The following is a 26,377-nucleotide window of genomic DNA, read 5'->3' on the forward strand; positions in this document are numbered from 1 at the left end:
AGCTGGGAAAATCCTTTCCCTCCCTGAGACGCGCTGTCACCTGCCGGTTCCAACTTGAGGCCATCCACTCTGGCAGCTTCCGTATTAACTTTTGATTTTCCACAGTCGTTTAGGATATTTAAACCCTTTACATGGGGCATGGCCTGCACACAGGCGTTTAAGTAATCTGAGAAGGTCCTCAGCCCTTCCGCATCCTTATGCTGTATTTTTGGCCAGGTGGATAGCTTTTCTCTAAAGGCCCTTTGAATGATGAAAGGTTGGCCGCTTGCTCCAAGCGTCACCGTACGCTTTGCTGTCGCTGCGATAGAATTTCCCTTCTAGGCATTTGTTAGCTGCACCACCTACATATCTCTTGAGGTAGTGCAGCTTGTCGGCAGGGGAAATGTTATTACCATCTATGAGAGACATAAATGAAGACTTCCATTCAACAAAGTCAATTGGATTGCCATTAAACACGGTAGGCTCCGGCATTGGAAGTCTGTTAATAGCAATGCTGTCCTGGATAGCCTGTGCTAGGCAAATTACATCAACAGGAGGAGATGGAGGGGCAGCTATGCAAGGGTGCATTGTTGCAGGGGGGTTGGAGCTGAATGGCAGAGAGACATGGGCAGACCGAACATCAGACTCCACTTTCACTTCTCTGTCGTAAACTTCAAATCTTGCTTGGGCAGCCTTTAAGTCTTTTTCAACTTGTAATCTTTCCAATTCGACCTTGTGTTCATCCAATTCCTTCCTGTGTTCTTCCTCTAAAGCTCAGATTGTTTCCTTTTTGTCTCTTTTCCTCCAATAGCATCTTATATTCAGCCTCCTTTGCAGCTAACTCTGCCACTGCTTCTGCTCGCTTGGCTGCAACATTTGAGTGTATGGAATAATGACTGCCAGACAGTTCTGAAGCAGAGGAACTAAAAATGGACCGGGCATAGTGAGGCTTACTTAGCTCACGCAAGCGCTGTCCTTCATGTTCTGCATTGTATTCTCTTTACACCAGTCAGTCTCTCATTCAGTATTTTGTAGGGGTGTAACGGTACGCGAATACGTACTGTACCGCCTCAATGTGGTCCTCCGGTACAGTACGCGCTGTGCACCGAACGATTGCAACGGTACGGAACCTTTTTTTGCAGAATCCCCCCGGCCCTAATATAACGTGCACAACTAACCGGATGTTGTTTGTTCATCCCACGCAGCCACGTTGAACGAGAGCTGTAATTCAGCATAGCATATTAGCCTTAGTATGGCGAGTGCAATACTAACTGACAAGCCAGAGCTAGAAGATGCTCCCACAACATTCAAGTCTCCTGTTTGGGATCATTTCGGATTCCCAGTTAACCACAGTAATGGACAAAGACAGGTGGATCACACTAAAGCTACGTGCCGGCTAGCCCCTTTCGTGACTGTGATGCACACTTGTGATGCAAGCCTTGCATCACAGTCACGAAAGGGGCTACGTGCCGGCATTGTTCAACTTTATTGCGAACTTTATCACGCATTTGAAACGGCATCACCCGAATGTGAATATCACTGGTACACTGAAGAAGCAAACCCAGCTCCCTGTGGCATTCAAGCAGCATCTCGCTATTAATTCAGACCGGGCCAAAGAAATAACAAACGCCATAGGTGTTTTTATAGCAGCAGATCTGCGACCATACTCCGTTGTCGAGAACACTGGGTTTAAGCACATAGAGCATAGAGAGTAATAGAGCCCCGCTACCTAGTTCCCTCTCGTCCGTATTTCAGCCAGCAAGTCATATCAGCTCTGTATAAACTAGCCCCTTTCGTGACTGTGATGCAAGCCCTGCCCCTGTATTCAAGCAGGGCTTGCATCACAGTCATGAAAGGGGCTCTGTATAAACAAGCACACGCTACAGTTGTCTAAGGCATCTGCTATATAATAATCTTCAGATTTACTTGAAGTGTTATTAGTAGGTTACAGCAGTAAGCATTAGTTTGCTCAGTAAATTATGGCCAATTCGTTTTATATTGTTTAATACAGTTAAATAGATAAATGAAAAGCAATTTTTTTATAAAATTGTTCCTTTAGATCCGTAATGTCCTTTTATTCATGGGAGTCGTCCTTTTCGTTGTAATCTCCGTTAAAGAGTAGACGGTTGGTTGTAATCTCCGTTAAAGAGTAGACGGTTGGTTGTAATCTCCGTTAGAGAGCAGACAGTTGATTGCCGGTTGGAGAGGTGAATCTCTTACTGTAACGGATCCCCGTATATTGAGTGGCTTATAAACGTACTGATGGTATAATCACTGTTTTATTTATCCTTTTACATCGTATTACATTCCTTTTTAAAACAATAACATTCTCACCGTAAGAGATATGGCCTCATACGGGTCCATTAAAACTTGTTGCGTATTCCTTCTCTCGCAATGTACTGTCAAACTGTCAACAAAAGCCAGTGACAGCGACCAAAAAACACTGTTGCCTCGCGACATGGATTTACATAAATTAAAGTCACACACACACAGGCTTCTATCAATTCTAATAACAAAAAAGTCCTGGATATTCATATTATATATAAATGTAAATGTAAATATTCCTAAACACAAATATTACACAGGTAATTACTCAAAAAATAATAAACCATTATTGGGGTCATTTACATAGCGTATTGGTAATAAGGATATGAAGATGCATATGAACACCTTTTCCTGCTTAAGGCCCTGGCCTTTACTGAAATATTAGCTAGTATCCAGAATATTAAAGGTCCTATAGTTACGTTTTATGTAGACTAATCATTTTATGTAGACAAATTTTTTAACAATCAGGGATGTGGTTTTTCCGTTTTAACCGGATTTCCTGTTTTTCTGACTTAAAATCATGATAAAAAAATATTCATACATTTATTTATTTTCTTAATATGTTTGGATTATTTTCCCACCTGGTCTAAGTGAAACGCGAAAGCAACATTTATCAGACCTGCTATTCTTGCATAACAGATTTTCATTGGCTATCGATAATGTTAGCAGTTTTGTTGAGTGGCGCGAGATGCTGTAAAGACGTCAACACACTAGGAAACACACTAACACTGGATTGCTTTTGTAAAACTGACCAACCAGGGAAGGTTACTTGCAAGCAGTGCCGCAGTCTGCCACTCAACACTACTCAAGGGAGAGCAAGCATTGTCCAGTTAATGTGAAGCTCTGTAGAAACATCAAACTCTCAAGCATGAGGTACAGAAGCCAACCTAGACATAACCAAGAAGCTGAGATGGAGAAATGTCACCACCTTCATTCTCAAAATCGACCTGAGAGCAAAAGAAAAGCAAAAGAGTCCATTAGTCCAACTGCAGCCCTTCGCAGTAGGCAAGACTTCGAGAGGAGGCAGTTACAGGTGTTGCACAATCTGGTTGCAAAGAAGAAAAGATAAGGTCCTAACGTTAGTGTTTGAGCCAGGATGACTTTCCTCTCCCACCTTCCTCTTCCCTGTGAACAGTTCAATATATACAAATAAAATGTGTTCATTCATTCAAATGGAGTGTTTATAAAATTTAAAAAAAAGATAGTTTAGAAAATGTTCAGGTTTTTTTCTTAACACATTCCCTGCCACTGGTTATATTCATCAATATAACCACTCTAAGGGCGGTTAGGTGGTCGAGCGGAGATTGCGTTCGTCACCAGCCCCGGAGCTGAGTTGGATTTGCCTGTTCGAATCCAGCTCACAGCTCCGGGGTTGTCACCAGCTTGGCTGGCCGTCTGCACTGATACGATTGGCTGTATCAGAGGGTGGGAGAAGCTGGCGGGGTGGGTCCGGGTCGTTGTAAACAGCGACTCCTACAGTTCGGTCGGGGCGCCTGCTAAGCGCGGATTGGACGTGAGGGGGATAGTGTGGTCCTCCCACACGCTACGCCCTCTCAATGAGAATCCGCGCTGCCAGGTGAAAAGAAGCGGTGATTGGCTGGACGTGTGTCGGAGGAAGCACGTGGTAGCCTCCACTCTCCCAAATGATCTGACTGTGGGGGGTAGGTGCGCAGCGACCAGGAAGGGACTGGGAATTGGCATACGACTAACATTGGGATGGGAGAAAATCGGCGGAAAATGGAGGGGGAAAAAGACCAATAAAAAAAAAATATATATATATATATAACCACTCTAAGCCTATGGAGATGTTCACGTTCTTTGCAAGACTATAACTTTTTTAATTGTATTGCTAAATTGACATTACTATGGCCCATTCAACATCGATTATCTATCGTTCAGGATGTAGGAACGTTATACTTTTTCATTCATAAATTCATACAAAAATACCTTCTAGAATATACATGTTTTTATCATTTTCTGCAGCGATTCATAGAACGTGAGTTATAGGCATAAACGCATATATAGATTATCAATTGCCGTTTTTATTCCCGATACACGCTATATTAAAAAATTCAACTGTATATGATCCTATATGTTATGCGTCATCATGCACGGATGAAAGGGGGGGGGGGTCGTTTATAATTCCGTGATCGTCAGTAAATGCTTTATGTAGTATGGGTGATATATTGATCAGATCGGTTTGCAGTGAAATGAATAAACAATTGGGCTGAAAATAGCGTTAGCGTCCTCTTACCGTGCGTCAATGAGACTGGCGGTGAAAGATCCCAGGTATAGGACGTCGATCGCCTAGGTCCATTTCCGGTTTGTATGTCGCAATAAACGCCCAAATCATATAGATTATTAAGTTTATAAAGCGATCCATTATGTACATAGTGTCTGTCGGGAGCCTTGCGACAATATCTGACGGCCGGATGAATTTAATCGACGCACAGCAGCCATATCCTGTTTACCAGTGTAACTCGCCCGACCATCCACCAGGCGGCGGTATTGAGCCGTTGTTGTATTGAGCCGTAGGGTCCAGCTGCAGCGCCGGAGGTGTATATATGAATTATGAATGCCATGGTGAAAAAATGAAATATTGATCTCAATATCGCTGTACAGCGTGGTCTGGCGGTCAAAGCATGGCGGGCAATAACGTTTTAAAGCGTTTCCGGCGGTGGATGTGTTAAGGTGCAATCACATCCCTGAACAATAGATCCACAGAGCTTTTAGAAAGGTACGGAATAAACGTATTGCCCCCCCCCCTCAAATTGTTATTCAATGAATTTATCATTTAAAAAAAATTGGCGGGTCCAAAACCAATGTTGTTGTACATGCATTCATTTATTTTAAATTTGTTGGACCTTATGGTGTTCTTGACTTATTGTGATGTTTCTTCTTGACTTGTTTAAAGAAGACGTGTCCGGCCCATGGGGACATTAACGTGTGTTGTCGGGCCTTACAAATAAATTTGATTTTGATTTATGTATCCCCTCCCCATGTCTCATTTCCCCATGTGGAATGCATCTGATTGGATAAATGACATGCTGGTGTTCTAGTGCGACATCTAGTGGCTGAATGTTATCTATAAACGCCTTGACTGTACATGTCTGTGCACTCATTACTGCCAAGCTGCTAATATCCATTCTACATTCACTGCACACACTCACTTTAAACATTCATTCACTTTAAAACACTTTTTAAACATTACACCATATTTTATCTATTTATTCTTACAAATTTGCACTACCTCTTCTACCAAATGTTTGCATTTTGTACATTTTATTTTTGTATATTTTGTAGTGTTTGGTCTTTACTCTTTTCCTTTTTTTACTGTATGAAACAATCTCAGGAGGGTCATACAGAACCATTTCACTATAATATACATTACAGTACCTTTTATGTGACAAAACAAAACTTGTTCAGTGGAGGGGGTGGGTCGCTAACTGACTCTCTGTTTCCCCCAGCTGTTCATGAAGCGCTACTACAAGACCAAGCACAACACCTACATCCCTACCCTGAGGGAGTTCTGGAAGCCTGGGATGGCCAGAAGAGACCTGCTGTCTCCCGGCAACGGACACAGATGATGGGACAGACTACCTATGTATTTCCATGTGATGATGGAGTTTCAGTTGGGACTGGAAACTGTAAGAGAAAGAAGCCATTAGGTTAATCGGGATTGCATCATGACATGAGCGATTATTATGTGAATTATGTGAAAAGTTATTTGTACAGTGATATGAATGGTTGTTTACTTTTTTTTTAAGATGGTTAATGTAATGTATGTTTATGTAAAGTCGACAGAGCCCTTTGTTTAACCATGCTTTAGATTAGTAACTGCTTTAGATTAGTAACTGCATTAAATTAGTAACTGCTTTTGAAAGCATAGTAACTGCATTAAATTAGTAACTGCTTTTGAAATGAGTAACCTTATTCTTGAAAAGAAATCATGAATATATTTTTACGTGAAAGCCTCTGCATGCTGATTTAATAAAGGAATACTATTATTTTATTGCTGTATAACAAGGAAATGCAAATACGTTTATTTTGTTTCACAATCCCATTCATTTTCCCAGTTAAATATTTATCACATCGACCAGTCGTATTATATTCATAACCTGTGCTTAACATGTCATTGATGTTTCATTACATTTGGCCTTATGTTATATATAAGAATGATCTTGTACATATCATGTATGAAGCAAAAAATCACGAAGTCCTCAGTTTATAGCAGTCCTATAAAAATGTTTATTAGTAAATGTACACAAGAGATCATACTAAAGAAGCACAATGGAAATTATGTAGAAATGCATTAAACAAATCTTGTTATGGCATTATGTTTATGATTGAACAACGGGGTATTAAACCATAATGTTGCCTGCATTTTCATGTTCACAATTCACTTTTACGATTTTGAAATGTGTTCAATGTAATCGTGCATTAAAAAAAGTGAATGAGCAATTGCAAGCCTTTGACCTTTTGATGAATGAATTTGAGAAAATGCATTTATCTGTTCAAGCACTGTTATCTGATGATGAACATGACTGGTGTCACTGGTAAGGGTGCGGAAGGGAGCTGGCATTTTTTTGCGAGGGCGTGGCCAGTTTATCCAGCTAACTGAACTAAACCCTGCGCGCAGGTTAAATTTTTTTGATCTGTTGCCAATGCCATAGTGATTTAGACAAACGTGCTTCGGGGAATCGACAAGTCTGACTTATGTCAAGTTATCCTGAAAATTATCCGGCTAACTCTGTTAGCCAGGTACGAGGAACAGGGCCCTGGTGAGATTTTAAGAGACGTTTGTTTGTGGTTCTGAGCTTCATCCATGCGTTGTTCTAGAAGACACTGATTCTGCTGTCCTCTCTGTCCCGCTTTAGTCAAAGCAGTCAAATGTTGTTTCAAAGCCGACAGTTTATCCCTCCCGTGGCTGTGATGGTCTCCCCCGTGATGTAGGACGCGTCCTCGGAGCACAAGAAAGCAATCACTCGCCCGATCTCCTCTGGCTCTCCAAATCTGAATAGAAGGGGGGAGGGTTAATAAACACATTATCATGTACCGATAATTACAGACCAAACGCATACATGCAAAAACTTGAGGACATCCGACAGTACCTTTTAATACAGAGCTGCTTCTTGAACTCCTCTCCAATGTCTTCATTCTGCCACAACTGAAATACAAAAACAATCCCCAAAAAAGTAAATCAGGTGACTACAGCATTCAGTGATGGTAAAAGAACAAAGAATATATGACAACGGTGAGAATAAGCGTATACGACTAATGAGGAAGAGACCGACTATATTAATTTAGCTCAAAATGCAACAGATGCACAATTTATGACAGATTACAGGATGGTGTGGTGGGGGCTGTAGCCTTTAGGTTAGTTTAGATTATATTCAAATGTATTTTCATGCAGCACAAGTACAGTACAACGAAAAGAAGTTTGGCATGCAACCAGAGCGCAAATGTAACAGTAAAGTTACAAATACACAATGTACAGGTGATTAAACTGGGTATAAGATAATATAAATGAGTACTACTGAGTAATGGTGCTCAGCAGATGTACAGAGTTGTAGTATTAATATAAAGACATAGTAAGTCATACTGGCCAGCATCATAAGAATAAATATATATATGGTATATACAGCATTATTGTACATGCTATCATAGAGTTATATGCAAGTAGGTATATTCAGACAGATATGGATATATTTATATGGTAAATATAAATGACTTGTGACTGAAAGGTTGCCAGTTTGAACCCCTGATGGGATCATTTGAGCAAGTATTGCTCTCACCTCCATAAACCTCTATCAAGGTGCCCTTCAGCAAGGCACTTTACACCTATTCTCCAGTGGAACTGATGTATGCTTGTAACCCTCCCTCGTACAGTAACTACTGCTCCAGGCCATTGCGGTAAACAACATGTTAGTGAACTTACCGGCTTAAATACAGGTTAAAAAAAAATAAGAGGTGTATCTTGTCTCCTTACCATTGTGCTGAACCGGGTCTTAATGTATCTATCTAAGAGTGGTGTGTGTGTATGTATCTTGTCTCCTTACCGCTGTGCTGAAGCAGGTCTATGGTGTGTGTGTATGTATCTTGTCTCCTTACTGCTGTGCTGAAGCAGGTCTATGGTGTGTGTGTATGTATCTTGTCTCCTTACCGCTGTGCTGAAGCAGGTCTATGGTGTGTGTGTATGTATCTTGTCTCCTTACTGCTGTGCTGAAGCAGGTCTATGGTGTGTGTGTATGTATCTTGTCTCCTTACTGCTGTGCTGAAGCAGGTCTATGGTGTGTGTGTATGTATCTTGTCTCCTTACCGCTGTGCTGAAGCAGGTCTATGGTGTGTGTGTATGTATCTTGTCTCCTTACTGCTGTGCTGAAGCAGGTCTATGGTGTGTGTGTATGTATCTTGTCTCCTTACTGCTGTGCTGAAGCAGGTCTATGGTGTGTGTGTATGTATCTTGTCTCCTTACCGCTATGCTGAAGCAGGTCTTCTTAATGTACTATGTTACAATGAAGAGAAGAGAGTGTGGTGTGTGTATGTATCTTGTGTCCTTACTGCTGAGCTGGGTCTTGGTGTGTGTGTATGTATCTTGTCTCCCTACCGCTGTGCTGAAGCAGGTCTTAATGTATCTGTTACAATGAAGAGTGTGGTGTGTGTGTGTGTGTGTGTATGTATCTCGTCTCCTTACCATTGAGCTGAAGCGGGTCTTGATGATGCCAGGGGCCACACAGTTAACCCTGATGTTGCTCTGAGCCAGTTCTGGGGCCAGTGCCTTGGTAAGACCCAGCAAGGCTGTCTTACTCACACTGTAAGGACCCAGGGCCTTGGAAAACAGAAACCCATCCATCAAAATAAAGGTCTTCATAGTGTTATGACGTTTTGGCACAATGCAGCAGCTCACTGGCGACAGTCATTCAATGCTAATGACCTATAGTTTGACAACACCTCAGTGCCAGTTTTTTGACAGCCATTTAAAATTAGGTTTGCTAGGTGACTGAAGATAAAGATGTAGCTTGTAAATCCAGGGTGAATTATTAACTGTGTTTCCACGTTTCACTGACCGGTATGGGTTGGTATCCAGCTATAGACGAGACGAACACCACGCTCCCACCCCTGAAAGAAAACACAAAGGCTGAGGAGCACTCTGCGGCAAAATACCAATGACCCTTCGTTCACTTCTCCTGACCTCTTCAGTAGAAGATATGTATATCAGGGTTATGATATCTGGCCACAGTGTCTGCTGTATTGTTCTTTTACAAGTCAAAGAAGGTTGTCTATCACGGTGAGTGTCCCACTAAAACGAGCTCACCAGCCAGACTAGCAATATACCATATTCTGAGGGTGGAGAGGAATCCCAACCCGAGCACGACATGAGAGCAAAAGGGCCGCCGTGCGAATATGGTAAATTCCCACCCTGGTCAAGTCAAGTGTTCCTTTATTAATCCCCTTAGGGAATCCAGCTGTCATAGCGGCACGGGGAGGGGAGGTACAGGCAGAAGACGTAGTAATAATAGTGATAGAACATGGAATAGTGATAGAACATGGTAGTGATAGTGATGATGATAACAGTAGTGGAATGGCAGAAATGGTATACTGCCCTGCAGAAGCTGAAACGGAGAAAGTGAAACTATTATTACTATCTATACTATCCAGTGATTTTGTAGTTACTGCAATTCTTTATTCAAGGTTGAACTCTGAAACTTTGTCACAAGATAACCTCGATAGGGCGGCCGGGTAGCGCAGTGGACTAAGCGTCTGTCTACCACCGCAGAGACACTGGTATCGAATCCAGCTGTCAGCGGTGCCTCCGGCTTGGCCGGTCGTCATACTGACACAATTGGCAGTGTGAGCGGGAGGGAAGCTGGTGGGTGGTAATTTGGTCGTTGTAAACAGCGACTCCTACAGGTCGGTCAGGGCGCCTGCACAGCGAGGAAGGGATCTGGGTGAGGTAGTGTGCCCTCCCACACGTTACACTCACCCAATGAGAGGCCTCGCTGCCAGGTGAAAAGAGGCTGCTGGCTGTCTCCTATGTATCGGAGGAAGCATGTGATAGACTTCAGGGCTCCCTAGACCGGCAAGTAGGGGGCAAATGCGTGCAACGACCAGGAAGGGGAGGGGGGAATTGGCATAGCGACTAAATTGGGATGGGAGGAAAATACAAGAAAAATAGGAGGAGAAAAAGTGGATAAAAAAAAAAAGATAACCTCGATAGCCTAGCAACCTTCATTTTAAATGGCTGGCAAAACGCTGGCACTGAGAAGTTCAATTCCAGGTATAACTCAATTTTGAAGTTACTTGTCGTTACTGCGGTTAGCTTCTGCAGGGCAGTACGCATGGTCCATAATGTAGTAATGTGATATACATGTGTGCGCACTACCATTGGCACTTAGCAGAGATGTTGCTTTTTATTATATCGTTAAAACAGGCCTCTGCATGTTATTTTGATGTCTCATTTTGTTATATGCACCAACCTGATTGAGCACATAACTCTGGTAACTCTGGAAAGGTCTCTGAATACCCTACAATGTTTATGTTTATGTCCCTTGCCTGTTTCTAATCTAATCTAATCTAATCTGTTTGTAAATTCTGTTAACATAAGTACATCTGTTAAGTGTTTGTGTGTGAGTGTGTGTTGTGTGAATGTTTGTGTGTGTGTGTGTTTTGTTATGTTTCTTATTCCCTTTATTTTCTCGTACCCTCTTTTTTCCATGTGAGGCGCCACAAGCTTGGTCAGAAGGAAGGACGCCTTTACGTTTACATCCAGGATCTAGATTAGATTAGATTCAAATGTATTGTCATTATACAGCACCAGTACATTCCAACGAATAGAAGTTTGCCATCCAACCAGTGCAAATGTAACAGTAAAGTGCAATAGTAATACACAATGTACAGGTGATTAAACTGCTTATAAAATATATAAATTACTACTGAGTAATAGTGCTAATCAGATGTATATACAGAGTTGTAATATTAATATGTACAGTGATACAGGTATAAAGACAATATAGAGGGAAAGGGGGAGTTTAAAACCTTATTAACTCCCTTTAATACATTATCATTAACGTACGGTTATGTCTATAACCATAGTTATATGAGTGTAGTGACGCTCTGCGTCATACTGTAATACTCTTCCATATCAGTATTAGCACTGAATAAACTTTCACATGCACCTTTACACACCTCATCTGCCTGGCCACACCCCCATCCACTCCTCTACATAAGCAGGGGTGTGGCCATACTAACAGCTCCTTCCCAAGTCTTTCACCACAAAGGCAAGACCACGGGGTCCTCAGTGAGTCCGACGCAGAGCGTCACTACACTCATATAACTATGGTTATAGACATAACTGTACGTTATATATCGTGTAGCTCCGCTCTGCATCATACTGTAATACAGGAGCTAAGCAGAGTGGGACCTCGACAAATGTACCCGCTGAGGTCCCCCACAACCATCAGACCCGGGGAGGACCCGAGCCCCCGGACCCCCCTAATGGAGGACGGGAGGGTATCGGATCAGACTGTGCGAAGAGGAGATTTAGCAACTCAAACGCACAGGGTGAGCAGACCGTGGGACTTACCCACGACTACACAAACGCGCAACCCACATGCCACTAGGGAACGAACGGGAAGAAATAAAACCCCCGTTACAACCCCTTATATCACGGGGGCAAGGGCAAAAACCCAACCCTGTGGCAAGGCCGTAGCAGCAGAGCGCGAAGGAGGACCCAGCCCCAGGAAGGGACTGGACCCCCCGGAAAAGGGGGCCTGGTGAGGCCAACGACGCCGCAGCATCGAGACCCCACCAGGCGGTCACTAGTGACACCACCCCCCACATCGCCAGCGTATTCGGACAGGGCCCATCCAAGAGCAGGCCCTTCCCCTCTACAGCACGCCGCCCCGAAGCACTCAGGAGGCTACACCCACAGCGGGACCAGGCAGCGCACCGGGGAGACGACCCCCAAAAGAGGTCGATCCCTCAATCCAGGCAACAGGCCACTCGACCTGAGCCTGGAGCACTCCGGACTAGACAGGCGCCAAAGGGGTCTGCTGAAAACAGCACCCCGGCGGAAGGGGCGTATGCTGGCATGCTGTGCACCATGTCGCAGCCTCCACAAAAAAAAACTCAACTCTCTAGAGGGGCAGAGGCAGAGAAGGCTGACATGATTGGCAGACGTCATGAAAGGTGCGGGGGCACACTCACAGGTAGACGGGGCCAAACCCGGCCTACCCCGAGAGTTGACTCCGCTACCAACACACCAGGGAACCAACCACCCCCTTGGTTCTAACATGAGGCGGTTGTTCCTATAACCCCCCAAGAAAAAACTCCAAAACACAACTGCAGGTATACACTGGCTATACCGCAGTACAAGTGTTTCAGTTTTCAAGAAGGGGTTAACCCAGGCCAACAGGTAGACGAACCCGGGCCCAGCGGACCGGGACGTACACAGGGATGCCAGAGGAGTTCTACAAGAACCACCTCAACAGCCCCCTCCCAGCCCCGCCTAAGCAGGAGAAGAGAGGGGCGAAAAAGAATGGAGAAGGACCAGGCTCCTTCAGCACGGCGCAAGGTACAACACAACATGGACCAAGCAACAGTGAGGGATAACACGTAGTAACATAACCACGAACATCTCCATAACGTCAAACCCTGCAACGCCCGGGCCGACCCGGCATTTCCCCCCCCGAAAAAAGCACAAGTCCCTCAGGGTACCAGAACAGCAGATCTGCGCCCCGGCGGACAACGGGTTAACTGACCTGGTCCGGCGCGACCAGAATCACGCTGCCATCCCCAGTCCCAGGAGGGGGGTAGGTACGCGTGTCAATCAAAAAACCTATAGAGGGCGCCGCCCAGACGGTCAGAACACAAAGCACCGCGCCCGGTGGCCCACCCCAAGGGCGTGAGACCCTCTACCAATGCTTTGATCTATTCTGTTAACATCCCCCAGATATGAACGAGAATTCGTCGAGACAAGCCTAGTACACTGGCGCTCGGAAGAGACAAACTCCATCCCAGTTGCCCCATAAAAACGCCGTTTCAATGATGAGCAACCAAGGCGCGCAAGCCCATGCATGGTTCCTATCAGAAGCACCCAGGGCCAGCACTATGTACACGTCGAGACCCAAAACATATCAATGGACATTCTAACAAGAACCCAGATACCGTTCCTCCAAGCCGCCTGGGAGAACGACAAGAAGCCGCTTTTTTCACAGAAAAAAATACGGACATGGGTCCCATACGACGCGGCTGAGGGAAAACAACACCCTGTCAACCTGCTCCATAAAAGAGGGGACGGGGAGCAACGTACCCTATGGCGGGGGGAATCCCATGACTCAACCGACCATTACAGGCGAGGAGTCAGGGAACTCCCTAAACAATACCCTGTCAACCTGCTCCATAAAAGAGGGGACCTACTGCCACCTACTGCTTTGGCATTGTACTACATCACTGTGCTCAGGTTGCAAAACGAATGTCTAACTCGGCTGCCACTACGTTGCGACCTGGAAAAGCGAAACTCATCTTCAAAACGAAACGAAAACATCAGTCAGTCTAACCGCAGCCTCAGTCATACATAGCACGAGTCCCCTCCGATACTCGAGGTAACAGCAGTCGCATCTTTCCACCTGCGTGGCGCGATCTTTCAGCGTCAGGGGTCTGCGTTTTGGAGGGGCGCCACCCCCATCGCTTCCTGATTCTACTGCGCAGGCGCACCAACCGACCTGTAGGAGTTGCTGTCCACACCGCCCGATCCCCACCCATCAGTTTCCCACCCCCTAACCGCAACACCAACTTGACAATAACAGAGATCCACACATGGAGCCTGGAAAGAACTCACGGAAGTCGGCAACCAATAGAAACGCGCCCAGTGACGTACTCTATGGCGGGGAGAATCCCATGACTCAACCGACCATTACAGGCGAGGAGTCAGGGAACTCCCTACCCCCCCGCCCCCCCCCCCCCCGTGCGTAGGGCTGAATGATAGAAGGCCCAACCCCCCGACCAATCAGAAAAGAGGGAAGGAGGGGTTTATCCGTACACCCCCTCATGATCCCATACCCCGTATACGATAGTAAACAAGCCACAATGATACCTATGTAGCCAGCATGCTAATGGAGCAGCGTATATCCTAACAGGATAAGCTAACCCAACGCACGCTAGCCACAGACGACAACACGTCTGCGAACAGGGTTTATAACAAGGCAGAGGTTTATGTGTGAACACGACACCCGTGTTTCATGTTTCAAGAGAGAGAGGGTCTATACGACCGTGGTACAAGCTATACACACGAGTACTTCTGCAGGCCAACACTCCAGTGTTGTGGACTCAATGCCACTGTTTCCAATGTAACAGAACACACAACCCCCTCAGACAACGGTAAACATTTACCATTATAGGAAGAAACATATTTCTTCAGGACGAGGAAAGAAAAAGCCTTTCTAGTGTTAGCTACAGGCCTTGCTAAGCACATATATATGTAGCGACCAGCTAATGACTAAAAAAGTCCTGCTCTCCTATCAACCCCACAACTTAGGCGAGGGTTCTACACATCGTATCCCCAACATATGCAGTGAATAAACACACAGTTTGTAACAAAAAATAGTCCCTCTACTAGGAGGGACCTTTTATTAGTGCAACAAAATCATATTTGGGGCGGGGAAGGGAACAGGGGCAACAGGGGGAGGGAGAAAGTCACTTAGCGGCACCTGCCGCGAACAGCTCAGTGTTTGCCCCCACGGGGAGCAGGCCCGGAGGGACGGTACTGGGGTGCCTGGACACGACGATCCCTACCGTCACCTCCGGGCGTGGGTTGGCTGGCTGTGGCGGTCGAGGCACCCTCTCTGCTCCTGGCCTTCTTGGCCGAAGGTCCAGCGGTGGCGACGGTCGCGGATCCCCGACAACGTGGCCTCCGTCGAACCTCACCGGCAACATCGGGTGGGGGAAAATGGGGCTGGAGCACTGCACGCTCCTCCTCCATGTCCCTGCAAGCAGCCGTCATCAGCTGCATTGCAGACCCGAAGATCCCAGCATCGGAGAGGGAGGCCGTGAGCAGGGGAAGCTGCGCGATGTTGGATGTCGCAGCTAGGCTCTGTGTCGAGGCGATGAATGACTGGTCACTCCAGTTGGCCAACTGCCTAGCCGATTTCCCTTGGGGAACCGGCTTCCGCAACGGCTCCCACACCACCTCAGGACAAAGGAGAGACGCCATCGGGCTATCAAGCCGAGGCACCCCTTCCTTCAATCCCTCGATCAAACCCACCACCCGCGTGACTTGCACGTAGGCGGGGGTAAGGTTGATGAGATTGCGGGAGATTACCTGTCCCTGACTCACGTAGGCCTCCATTGAGGGGAAGAATGGGCAGACAACGCCCGTCTCCCTCACAGGACGACGTTGCCAGAGATGACCTATCAAGTCATCACATCAGAGACAGGTGCAGGCAGTGGCTGCGGCAACGGCACGCCATTAGCGGCTGCGGCTGCCGCCATGAGCTCCGGGAACAAGGCACGCAATTCCCCATGTGCACCTTCCTCCACGCAGCCCGCGTCCCTCACGTACGGGAGGCTGCCACTCATTGTGGTGCCACCATACGATGCGGTTGATAGCAGGGCATCCCGTCGCCGAGTCGGAGGTTCTAACCCAACACCGGAGGACGAGGGACCCCAAGGAGACATACCACCCCCTGCCACACCCTGAGGGGCAGAGTGATGCGTCCCCACCGGGGCGTAAAACAAGAGCGCCTCCGCTCCCACCATAAAATCCTCTGTTTCCATCGGACAAGGAGAAGCACCCTCGTCTGGCTCCAGCAGCTGTCCAAAGCCAGGCCGTTCGCCCCTGCAGGCCACCCTCTTACAACGGGAACGAGCAGAGGCGAAGAGCTTGCATCTCAGATCCTCCGCTACCAGAGGAGCCGTCAGCCTATCGGCCGACCGCCCCCCCCAGCGGGGGGACCAGAGCTGGAACTAGGCCATCTCACAGGAGACGGCCTTGGCTCAACAGCTCCTCGGAGAGGCAAACTCTCCACCGGACGCCGCTCGGTGCGTCTGACTACCACGACCGCGGAGTCAGCGCAGCCCCACGACGCGCGGCGGAGGCGGCAATGGAGAACCGTTGGTGAAGGGTGACGTTGCGAGCGCTCGAACCCCCCGAAGAAGACATTATAACTTAGCTTTTTCTTTTAAATTGGTGAGAGAGAGAAAAAACAATGTCAAAAGAAACAATGTCAACGCAGCTCCTCTTCAATATTTCACTAGTCTCAAAGTGGTGTATACAGACACTTGCCGTGGTGAAAACAAAGAAGGAGCTGTTAGTATGGCCACAGGCAGATGAGGTGTGTAAAGGTGCATGTGAAAATGTATTCAGTGCTAATACTGATATGGAAGAGTATTACAGTATGACGCAGAGCGGAGCTACACGATATATAACCCCTTTACACGTTACATGAAACAAAAAAGGACAAATAGTTACTTTCAGAGCAGTAAAACTGTTCCCATGGCTTCTCCCCACTCGTGTACCTTGTCCCAGACGTCCTCTGTGGAGTCCATCATGGTTCCAAAGTAAGGGTTGACCGCTGCGTTGGACACCAGGATATCCACACCTCCACACTGATCCAGAGTCTGCACTCAACACAGAACGACATCCGACATGATCAGTGTTGGTGATCAAAACAGAAGTGAGTCTGAGCCCAGAAAATTTGCCTGACATGGTGGCAAGCAACACCGATCACATACACTTTACATTGTAAAACACTGATCACATACACTTTACATTGTAAAACACCGATCACATACACTTTACATTGTAAAACACATACACTTTACATTGTAAAACAGTCTTTGGTTATTTCAAGGATAAGGAGAATGTGGGAGAGACAATTGCGTCCGAGTGTGTGTGGTGCACAATGTAACTGGCAAAGGGAGCCAGCCCATTGGCTGTTCAGCGGGGCCAGGGACTCTTCTTTGAGAACATCAACACACTCATTGGCCTGGATCGTTTTTGAACCACCAGACTGTGTGACTCACCAGTTGAACCAGTTTTTCTCTGTCTTCGCTCTTGCCAACGTTGCATGTGGTCCCCACCACCTGTAAAGTCAAGTCATTTATTCATATAGCGCATTTAAAAGCTCAAAGAGTCGACCAAAGTGCTGTACAGTAGTAACTACAAAATTTAAAAACTATAGACAGTCACACAGTGGAACAAAGGACAATACAACATGACAAACGACAGGAAGGACAGTCAATACAGTAGGACCACAAGACACTAGGAGTATACAATACAGACGATACGGTATGACATAGGACAGTAGACAATATGTTATGACACAAAGACTATACAGCAGACAATATAGTAAGACATAGGGGAGACTAGCCGATGTGTTATGTGAGTAGGACTATGCAACAGACAGTACGGTAAGACATAAGACACAGGGAATGACAATAGAGTAACTGGACTATAGTGGCCCAGGAGGTAGAGCAGTCGTCTGGGAATCCGGAGGTTCCCGGTCCGATTCCCGCTCCTCCCGGGCAGGGTGTCGAAGTGTCCTCGAGCAAGCCCATAATTGCTCCCGATGTGCAGGTTGGCACCTTGCATGGTTGCCTCTGCCATCGGTGTGTGAATGTGTGAGTGAATGGGTAAACATTTGAGGAATAAATTGTAAAGCGCTTTGGATAAAAGCGCTATATAAATGCAAGCGCTATATAAATGCAGCCATTTATGCTGTACAGAACACAGAACAGCAACACAACAGTCTCTACACTTGCGTAGGATTATACGCAATATTGAGAGAGCATCCATGGGGGGGCCTGTTCTTGTTCTTGCTCTTAATTTTATTTATCTAGATTTTAGCCTCTCTTAGATTTTTAGTTGAGTTACTTGTCTTGTATTTGTCTCAAACTTATTTTATGTATTTGTTGCGTTTGTTGGGTGGATCAGGTCGCTATTGTAAATGAGACTGTGTCTCAATGAGATTTTTACCTGTATAAATAAAGGCTTGAAATTAAATGAACACCTGTATGCTCAGCCCCTGCAGCATCTCCACAGCCTTGTCCACGTTGGCTTGCCGCCGGCTGCTCACCACCACGTGAGCCCCTCTCTGGCCGAGGACCTTGGCCGTCGCCAGACCGATGCTGAGGACATAAACGTTTTGTTGGGATTTGAAATCAAGACGTTGTTTGTTAGAAATCGAAATACAACAATTTATTTAAAAAATGTTTCCCCCACTGTCGGCCTGGGGAGGGTGTAGAACTACCACATGCCTCCTCCGATACATGTGGAGTCGCCAGCCGCTTCTTTTCACCTGACGGCGAGGAGTTTTACTGGAGGAACGCAACGCGTGCAGAGGTTCACGCTATTTCCCCCAGATCCCCTCCCTGCTGAACAGGCAGGCCCGACTGAGCAGTACAACAACCAGGACACATACCCCACCGGCTTCCCATCCGCTAACACTGCCAATTGTGTTAGTAGGGACGACTGACCAAGCCGGAGGTACCGCTGACAGCTGGATTAGATCCCAGAGTCTCTGCGGTGGTAGGCGAGTGCTTAGTCCACTGCGCTACCCAGTCGCCCGAAATACAACTATTTCTACATACATTTTTGGAGATACTTTGTAAGGGTTGTAGCCTCTTCCTGTGAGCTATTTAACTCTCTACCACACACGTCACTTTATAATATCGGTGTTACATAGGTTTATTTGCGGCCAGGGGCGTAGCTGGGGGGGGGGGGCTTAGGATGATTCAATTTTTTTTTTTTTATATATATTTTTTTTACTAGACATCACTCAGGTGTATTATTGATGCTCTCATAATGGGTCTCATTCCCGAACATTTTTCAAAGATATATTCTGGAAGACTTATCTTGGAACCACTGAGACATAATCTATGACAAGTACACTCTGAGTCCTGAACGTGCTGGAGATATGTCTTAAGTGGCTGAAACGGTCGCAGAAATTATATGATCTGATCTGCTTGGAGAATGGCATTCTGTCGTAAACTCCAAAGCGCGTTCCCGTTCAGCTCATTTGCATACAAAACACCGCCTCCATAGCTCCTTATAAGGCAACTGGTGACGCAGCTGTGTGAAATGGAATGGCGGAAGTGCTTTGCGAGCCGCGTGATTACGAAACCTAGCGTCAGTCAGTGCCAATCAGAGAGCGTCTCCGAGAAATGCGGCTAGGTTTCGTAATCACGCTTGCGCCCATCAAAACTAGATTAGTTTAATGTATTGGCATCATATACAGCTTGCGGTACACACCTGCCGCAGCGCGCGCACACACACAGACACACACGCGCGCGCAGTACTGTATATGAATGAATGAATGACATATAATATATATAGCCTACGGCGGGCGTAATGAATGAACGCAGTATGGCTTATTATTCCATAATTAAGCCTATAGGCTACTGTTCATTCGTAGGCGCACACAAGACTTGTTATGGAATATTAATGCAGTCTATTTCCACCGATTAGCTTTAGTTCTTATTTATTTATCCACTGTCATTTAAGTGTTGGTGTATAGGCTATATAGTGTATTTCAATATAAGTTTAATTGATTAATGATATATTCGAAGGAATGCAGGTTTATAGCTATATCAACCCCCTCCAATGTACAGTAAATGACCAAGTATGGTTTTGTCAATATTCCAATGTACAGTTTTGCTTGTACAGTGTAAGTCTAAATTAGTCAATCAATCATGAGATTTGATCGTGGGCTGAGAGCATATTTAAGTGTGCTCCTCAGCACTCTTAGATCTGCTCTCAAATAAGATCTCAGGAAAATTTGAGGACTCCCACTCCCAGCCCTAATATGTCTTAAATAGGCCGAAATCTGGCTAAGACGAAATATTTTGTCGTAACTTCGTTCGAGAATGAGACCCATTGATACTATGTTTGTTTCTGAAGTGTATGTGTGTGTGTGTGTGTGTGTGTGTGTGTGTGTGTGTGTGTGTGTGTGTGTGTGTGTGTGTGTGTGTGTGTGTGTGTGTGTGTGTGTGTGTGTGTGTGAGATATATAGAGAGAGAGGGGGAGCTTTGGTAGACTATTGCATTGGTCCATTCATTGAAGATGAACTCAATGCGACATCCTTTACTAGGCTCACCCACCAACAGTGCAGGTGCTGAACTGCTGATCCGAATGTATAGGTAAAAACCATATTATGCGTTTTCATCAATAAATAAATGGCCAAAAAGTTTTTCCTTGCGCGCGCTTGCATTCACTGGGACCCTACAGATACATTAATTCATGGGGCCCAGAATCTACAGCTACGCCCCCGTTTGCGGCGGCCAGCCACTCAACACAGCAAACTGATAATTTTTTCTCTTTTGTTTGTATACAGATATTCCTTTCCACTGATTGACTGTGTATGTTGTCACCGCCACAAATAACCTAGAATATTTGGGAAACACTGGATATTTAGGCTATAGTTTGGGCACAGTGGTGGAAGAAGTACACAGTTCCTTTACTTTAAAGGAACACGCCAACTTTTTGGGAAATTAGCTTATTTGCCATCTACCCTGGAGTTAGACAAGCAGATACATACCCTTTTCTTCTCTGTGCATGCATACGGCTTAGGGAACAGCCGCACCATTAGCCTAGCTTAGCGTCGTTCACTGGAAGTAGGTGTGCCAGTATAGCCTAGTTCCCAACAGTCACGAAATACACTCCAAAACGTTCCTGTAAACATGTTGTGACCAGGTCACAACATGTTTATAGGAAAGTTTTGGAGTTGTATTTGGAGTGTATTTCGTGACTGTTGGGAACTAGGCTACACTGGCACACCTACTTCGAGTGAATGACACTAAGCTAGGCTAATGGTGCGGCTGTTCCCTAAGCCCTCCATCCTAGAGACAAATCTTTCCTGTGACAAAATGGCATCCAAGGTAATAAAAAAATTCAACCAACAAACTAGATTCTTGTACCGGATCTCCTCTCTGGTAAACAAGAATATCCTGAAGACTCTGGCAGGAGCATTCATTCAAGGGTACTACGACTATGCTTGCACCTCATGGTACCAAAGCACCTCAAAGGCGCTTAAAAACAAGATTACAAACATCCCAAAACAAACTGGTCAGACTTCTACTTCACCTTACCCCTAGAACCCACCTCACCCCTGCCCACTTTGACAACCTAGGATGGCTTAGAGTAGACGACAGAGTACAGCAACTTGCAATGGGCCTGGTCTACAAGATACACTATACGACCAAGGTACCCATGTACTGATGTACATCAAATCACGTCAAAATACTTCCCAAAGGTCAGTGAATACCACGACCACAACGCGTGTAGCTTTATGCCAAGCAAGCAGTGCAAAAATTTAACGTAGTGGCATGCAGTAATGCGCCTTTCATTTTCCGCCGCCCAGCGCCCAGGTCGCGCGGAAATAGGCTGTCTATTGCCATTCTCTTTGACAAACTCTAACCTTAACCAGCTCCTTAACAACGCCTAAACTTAACCGTTCTAACCTTAACCAACTCCGAAACCATGCCTAACCTTAACCATAGAAATTATATTGCCATTCTCTTTGACAAACTCTAACCTTAACCAGCTCCTTAACAGCGCCTAAACTTAACCGTTCTAACCTTAACCAACTCCGAAACAATGCCTAACCTTAACCTTAACCATGCCTAACCTTAACCGGCGAAATAACCTTAACCGGCGAAATAATACACGTTAAAAAAAAATCACGTTAAAAAATATTTTCGATGGGATTCGAACTCGCCAGCAAACAAGCCATAGGATCCACAGCCATGTGTCCTTGACAATTGAGCTATTGGTAGATACTGAATAAGGGGCGGTGACTTATATATATTGAGCTCCGCTCAAGGCGGGATCTCATGCGCATGCGCGGGCACCTCGCGCGAGCACGCCGGCGCACGCACGCACCTGAGCGAGCACGCCGCCGCCGGTGCACGCACGGTAGCATTTGTCTGAAAAGAAGGGCGCTTTACCGCACTAGCGTGCGGTGACGAATGCGGAAGCATTTTTGCACTGCTTGCTTGGCATTAACGTACAGGCGACCACAACACCAGAGGAAGCTCAACAAATCATGTTAAACCCAGATTCGGCTCAAACAAGGGACTAAACACGTTTCGCAATTATGCCACATCAATGTGGAACGCCCTACCCAAAGCTGTAAAGGAATGTGAATCCCTACCCACATTCAAAACCGCTCTTATGGGAGGCTGCAATTCGAAACTGGCCACCGTAAATGTCCAAACCCCCCCACCCCCAACTAATAGACAGTCTCCTCCCCACCATATGTATATTTCTCTCCCACCCACCCACCCCCTCCTAATATACAGTCTCCTCCCCACCGTATGTATATTTCTCTCCCACCCACCCACCCCCTCCTAATGTACAGTCAACTCCCCATCATATGTATAATACTCTGTCAGGATCTATGGGTAACAGTACTGTATATTTGCATATCGTATGTCACAAATGTAACAGTACTAAATACCTGTATGTCATGCATGTCCCTATGCCATAAATGTCATGTATGTTGTGTATGTCATAAATGTCACTATGAATTGAAAATGGGGGACCCTGATGTAAACAAGACAAACGTTTTTCTCTGGTCTGCAACCTCTTAACAATTGTGTGTATTGACTAGACCGTACTGTATTGTACCCATTCTGCAATCTGTTGAATAAAGTTTTCATTCATTCATTCATTCATTCATTCAAGTATCTAAAGTAAAAGTATGCATTCTACATAATGTTTGTTTATTCCAGTGCTTGGGAGCATTCAACCCTCGATCCATTGACCTCTATAGGTTATGTTAAAGTGGTATGTGGTCCAATTATGCTGCTCTGATTACAGTACGTTCTCTTGAAATTGACAGGCTTCAAATGTGAAAGTATATAATCTTCATTTTGCCATGTTTTCTATGCAAAATCTTTTTCTTCAAAGTAACTAGTAACTGATGGGTTCAGATCAATGTAGTGGAGTAAAAAGTACAATATTTCCTTTGAAATGTAGTGGAGTAAAAGTATAAGGTTCCCTCAAATGAAAATACTAAAAAAGTTAAGTACAAGTAGCTCGAAATTGTACTTAAGTACAGTACTTGAGTTAAAGTACTTAGTTACTTTCCACCACTGGTTAGGCGAACGCCATAGACTGTAAACATAAAGGTTAACACTCTTCTTTCTCACCCATCTGTAGAGGCAGTAACAATGGCGACCTTTCCGACGAGGCTACTTTGAGACATGTTCCTTCGCCAGGCAACCGCGTTGGTCAAAAGACTCCTAGAAACACTCCTCAACATTACCTGTGAAGAGAGGAGAGTGGTTTGCAGGTTCGATCGTGGGGTATAAAGGAACTAGGGCAAAGGTCACTGGGGGTAATTATTGTCTGATAGAGAGACCACATCACCCCTGTCCTTGCCTCCCTTCATTGGCTCCCAGTACGCTACAGGATAGATTTTAAGGTTCTCCTATTTGTTTTTAAAGCCCTTAATGGTCACACACCCTCCTACATCTCAGACCTCCTATCCCCCTATTCCAACACCAGGTCCCTCAGGTCAGCCGATCAGAGGCTCCTGACAGTCCGGAGGTCTAACCTCAAGCTCAGGGGGGGCCGTGCCTTTGCTGTCGCAGCCCCTGAACTGTGGAACAGCATCCCCACCTCCATTAGGCTCGCCCCCTCGATAGATGCCTTCAAATCGAGGCTCAAAACCCACTTCTACCTACTAGCCTTTCCCGTTCACTGACTCATGCCCTGTTTTTCTATGTGTTTGCCTGTGTGCCCTCCCATAAAACGGAGTGTGATTGTTGTCTATATGTATCTTATGTATTTATGTATTTACCCTCTGTACAGCACTTTGGTTGACACGCGTCATGTGAAATGTGCTTTATAAATAAATTTGATTGATTGATTGATTGATTGATCTGGCGAGAGGCTGGCATCCTATTTTGAATCCCTATTGGATTAGTATGCAAGAGGATATATACTGTAATTGATTAAACACAAACTGGTGACTGGGTTAACGTTAAGAGGTCTCAGGCAGAACAAAACAATAGTATCCGAATCAAACGAAGAAATGTAAAATCTATGCCTTTTATTCTCCATGTTACATTATGTTTATGGTATGTAATCAACTCGGCTGGTTAGTTAGCACAATATATTTTACGCTTACGTTCATACAATGTGACAGTCAGAGGAAGATCTTCACATTCACAACCCGTCAAGTTGAACCTTTAAACAGCCACGGATGTCTGTTGCGATCAAGGAGGGAGTAGGGTCCAGCTGCAGCGCCGAAGAATCCTCTCACTGGGCAAGCCTGTGGCAGCCACGAACCTACTATAGAAGCAGCTCGGAGAGGGGCGGTCAGGTGGCGTAACGTAACGGAGATTGCGTTCGTCACCAACCCAGCTCACAGCTCCGGGGTGCGTGAATATTAAAGGCAACCAACTTGTGTTCAGCTTTTCGTTCAGCGTTTCTCTGATTGGCCACACGGCCAATCAATCAATCCACTAGCACACGCCCTTGCGGCGCGGCAGAAGCGCTGGTCGAACCAGCGGTGTTCTGTTGTGTGACTGTACTACAGCGGTGTTCTGTTGTGTGACTGTACTAAACTCTTCCACCACATGACATGACCGACATTTGACATACAGTACACCTCCTATCTATGTTGGGATTATGTTTGGTCATGACAAAACAATAAAAATCGCTACTGTTAGTAATGCTGCCACCACTTACTTCAATGACAGAGCTCTCATATTTGCGAATGCATAAACTATATCTTAAATTATGGCGATGTGTCTAATATGGCTGTCGCGAAGTCATTGATAAGCGACAGCCATATTAGACACATAGCCATAATTTAAGATAGTTTATGCATTCGCAAAATATGAGAGCTCTGTCATTGAAGGGCTTCGTTCTACAACGGAGCACGGCCGCTGCTGCTGGAGCTGGACCGAGTCAAGCCGGCGGCGGCGCACGGAAGCCGGGGATAAACCACCGCGTCGCCCCGCTGGCGATTCAGGCTCAGCAGCCTCCACGGGCGAAATAACATATAACGTTACAGTTCCACACTGATGTACAGTGAGTGTCTAATATGGCTGTCGTGAAGTCATGCCTCTCCCTCTGAAAGCCCATCCACGCTGTGTATCATAGAGACATAGAGCACTGGGTTTTATCACTGGAGATATATTTCTCACTCACCATTGTATTTTGCGCCATCTGACAATATCATAATGATGTGTTTTCTATATTATATCCACAATCATTCATCTAAAAAATTTTATGGGCTTTGATTAAACATGTAACCTACACCTACTGTAACTTACTGTACCTCTGCTTCCTACAGCACAGCAGGTACAGTAATCAATGGAACGCAAAACATAATAACGTTACGCTTTCTAGTTCAGCGCATTTCATAACTGTATGGGCTTTGTTTATACACGAGTGAATCTGGTAGTTGGTTGTTAGAAACGCGAAACATAATAACGTTACGCTTTCTAGTTCAGCGCATTTCATAGCGCTCCACTGCTACCGCAGCCCAACACAAGTGTGTTGGAACAGCAGCCACAAGTTGGTTGCCCGCGCTGCCGCTCGCTTGCGCTCCTTGGATTTCATTTGGGATGTGGGACGACTGCGCTTGCCTGCGCGTGGGGGCGGGGGGGGGGCGCGGCCAATCAGAGAAAAGCCGAACACAAGTTGGTTGCCTTTAATATTCACGCCTCCGGCGTGCCTGTTACTGTTCCGCAACTGTAGCTACTTCCGGGGTAGGCCTGATTGGCCCCGACAGGCACGTGACAGGCGCGGCCACGCCCCGCGGCAGCCTCAGGACGCGCAACGAGAAAGGATACGCCCCGGGCTCACTGCTGATGAATGAACACGGACGGCTCGCGAGAGGCAAGCTATTTTTTCGCCTCGATCCTATTTGAGGCGGCGTGCCACGTGCATTGTCACAGAAATACAATTGAATATCTGCATTATTACCACAGATATAGATGTTGTTCAACCAGCTGTGTCTGTATCTGCAAATAAACTCCCCCCCTGTCTGTATGTTTGTTTATACCTATAACTATTACAATGTTGCATAATAATAATAATAATAATAATAATAATAATAAT

General features: G+C 45.7%; 2 protein-coding genes across 4 annotated transcripts in view; one reads left to right on the forward strand and one right to left on the reverse strand.

Annotated features, from left to right (window-relative positions):
• LOC311227763 (uncharacterized protein) overlaps positions 1–5,908 on the forward strand; it is a 44,438-nt gene extending 38,530 nt beyond the window's left edge. For both annotated transcript variants that reach the window (XM_084313547.1, XM_084313548.1), the window contains exon 4: positions 5,772–5,908. In XM_084313547.1, coding sequence (XP_084169673.1) covers positions 5,772–5,891 — 120 coding nt within the window. In that variant the 3' untranslated portion in view covers positions 5,892–5,908. The remainder of the gene's footprint in view (positions 1–5,771) is intronic.
• Positions 5,909–5,919: 11 nt separating this feature from the next.
• dhrs4 (dehydrogenase/reductase (SDR family) member 4) lies at positions 5,920–24,548 on the reverse strand. 2 transcript variants are annotated; one of them, XM_084313551.1, is made up of 10 exons: positions 24,443–24,486; positions 23,452–23,567; positions 18,312–18,429; positions 17,326–17,385; positions 16,819–16,920; positions 11,007–11,077; positions 9,372–9,423; positions 8,999–9,133; positions 7,416–7,471; positions 5,920–7,317 (listed from the first exon to the last, which is right to left on the reverse strand). In XM_084313551.1, exons 2-10 carry the CDS (start codon positions 23,562–23,564, stop codon positions 7,203–7,205), a joined length of 822 nt encoding a protein of 273 aa, XP_084169677.1. In that variant the 5' UTR covers positions 23,565–23,567; positions 24,443–24,486; the 3' UTR covers positions 5,920–7,202. The 2 variants fall into 2 exon arrangements, with proteins under 2 accessions (XP_084169677.1, XP_084169676.1); XM_084313550.1 differs by having other exon boundaries at positions 5,922–7,317; positions 24,435–24,548.
• Positions 24,549–26,377: the final 1,829 nt, after the last annotated feature.

This window comes from Notolepis coatsorum (assembly GCF_963971535.1).
Source record: "Notolepis coatsorum genome assembly, chromosome: 4".
In the NCBI taxonomy this organism is placed as follows: domain Eukaryota; kingdom Metazoa; phylum Chordata; class Actinopteri; order Aulopiformes; family Paralepididae; genus Notolepis; species Notolepis coatsorum.

Bases quoted from the DNA above. Each gene is read 5' to 3' on its own strand.
- dhrs4 (XM_084313550.1), bottom strand. The intron at 9,424-11,006 runs GTACGAGAAAAT...GTTTTCTTTCAG, and splicing joins CCTCACATGGAAAAAAGAGG to GGGTGGGAGCGTGGTGTTCG. The intron at 9,134-9,371 runs GTCAGTGAAACG...CTGTTTTCCAAG, and splicing joins CTGGATACCAACCCATACCG to GCCCTGGGTCCTTACAGTGT.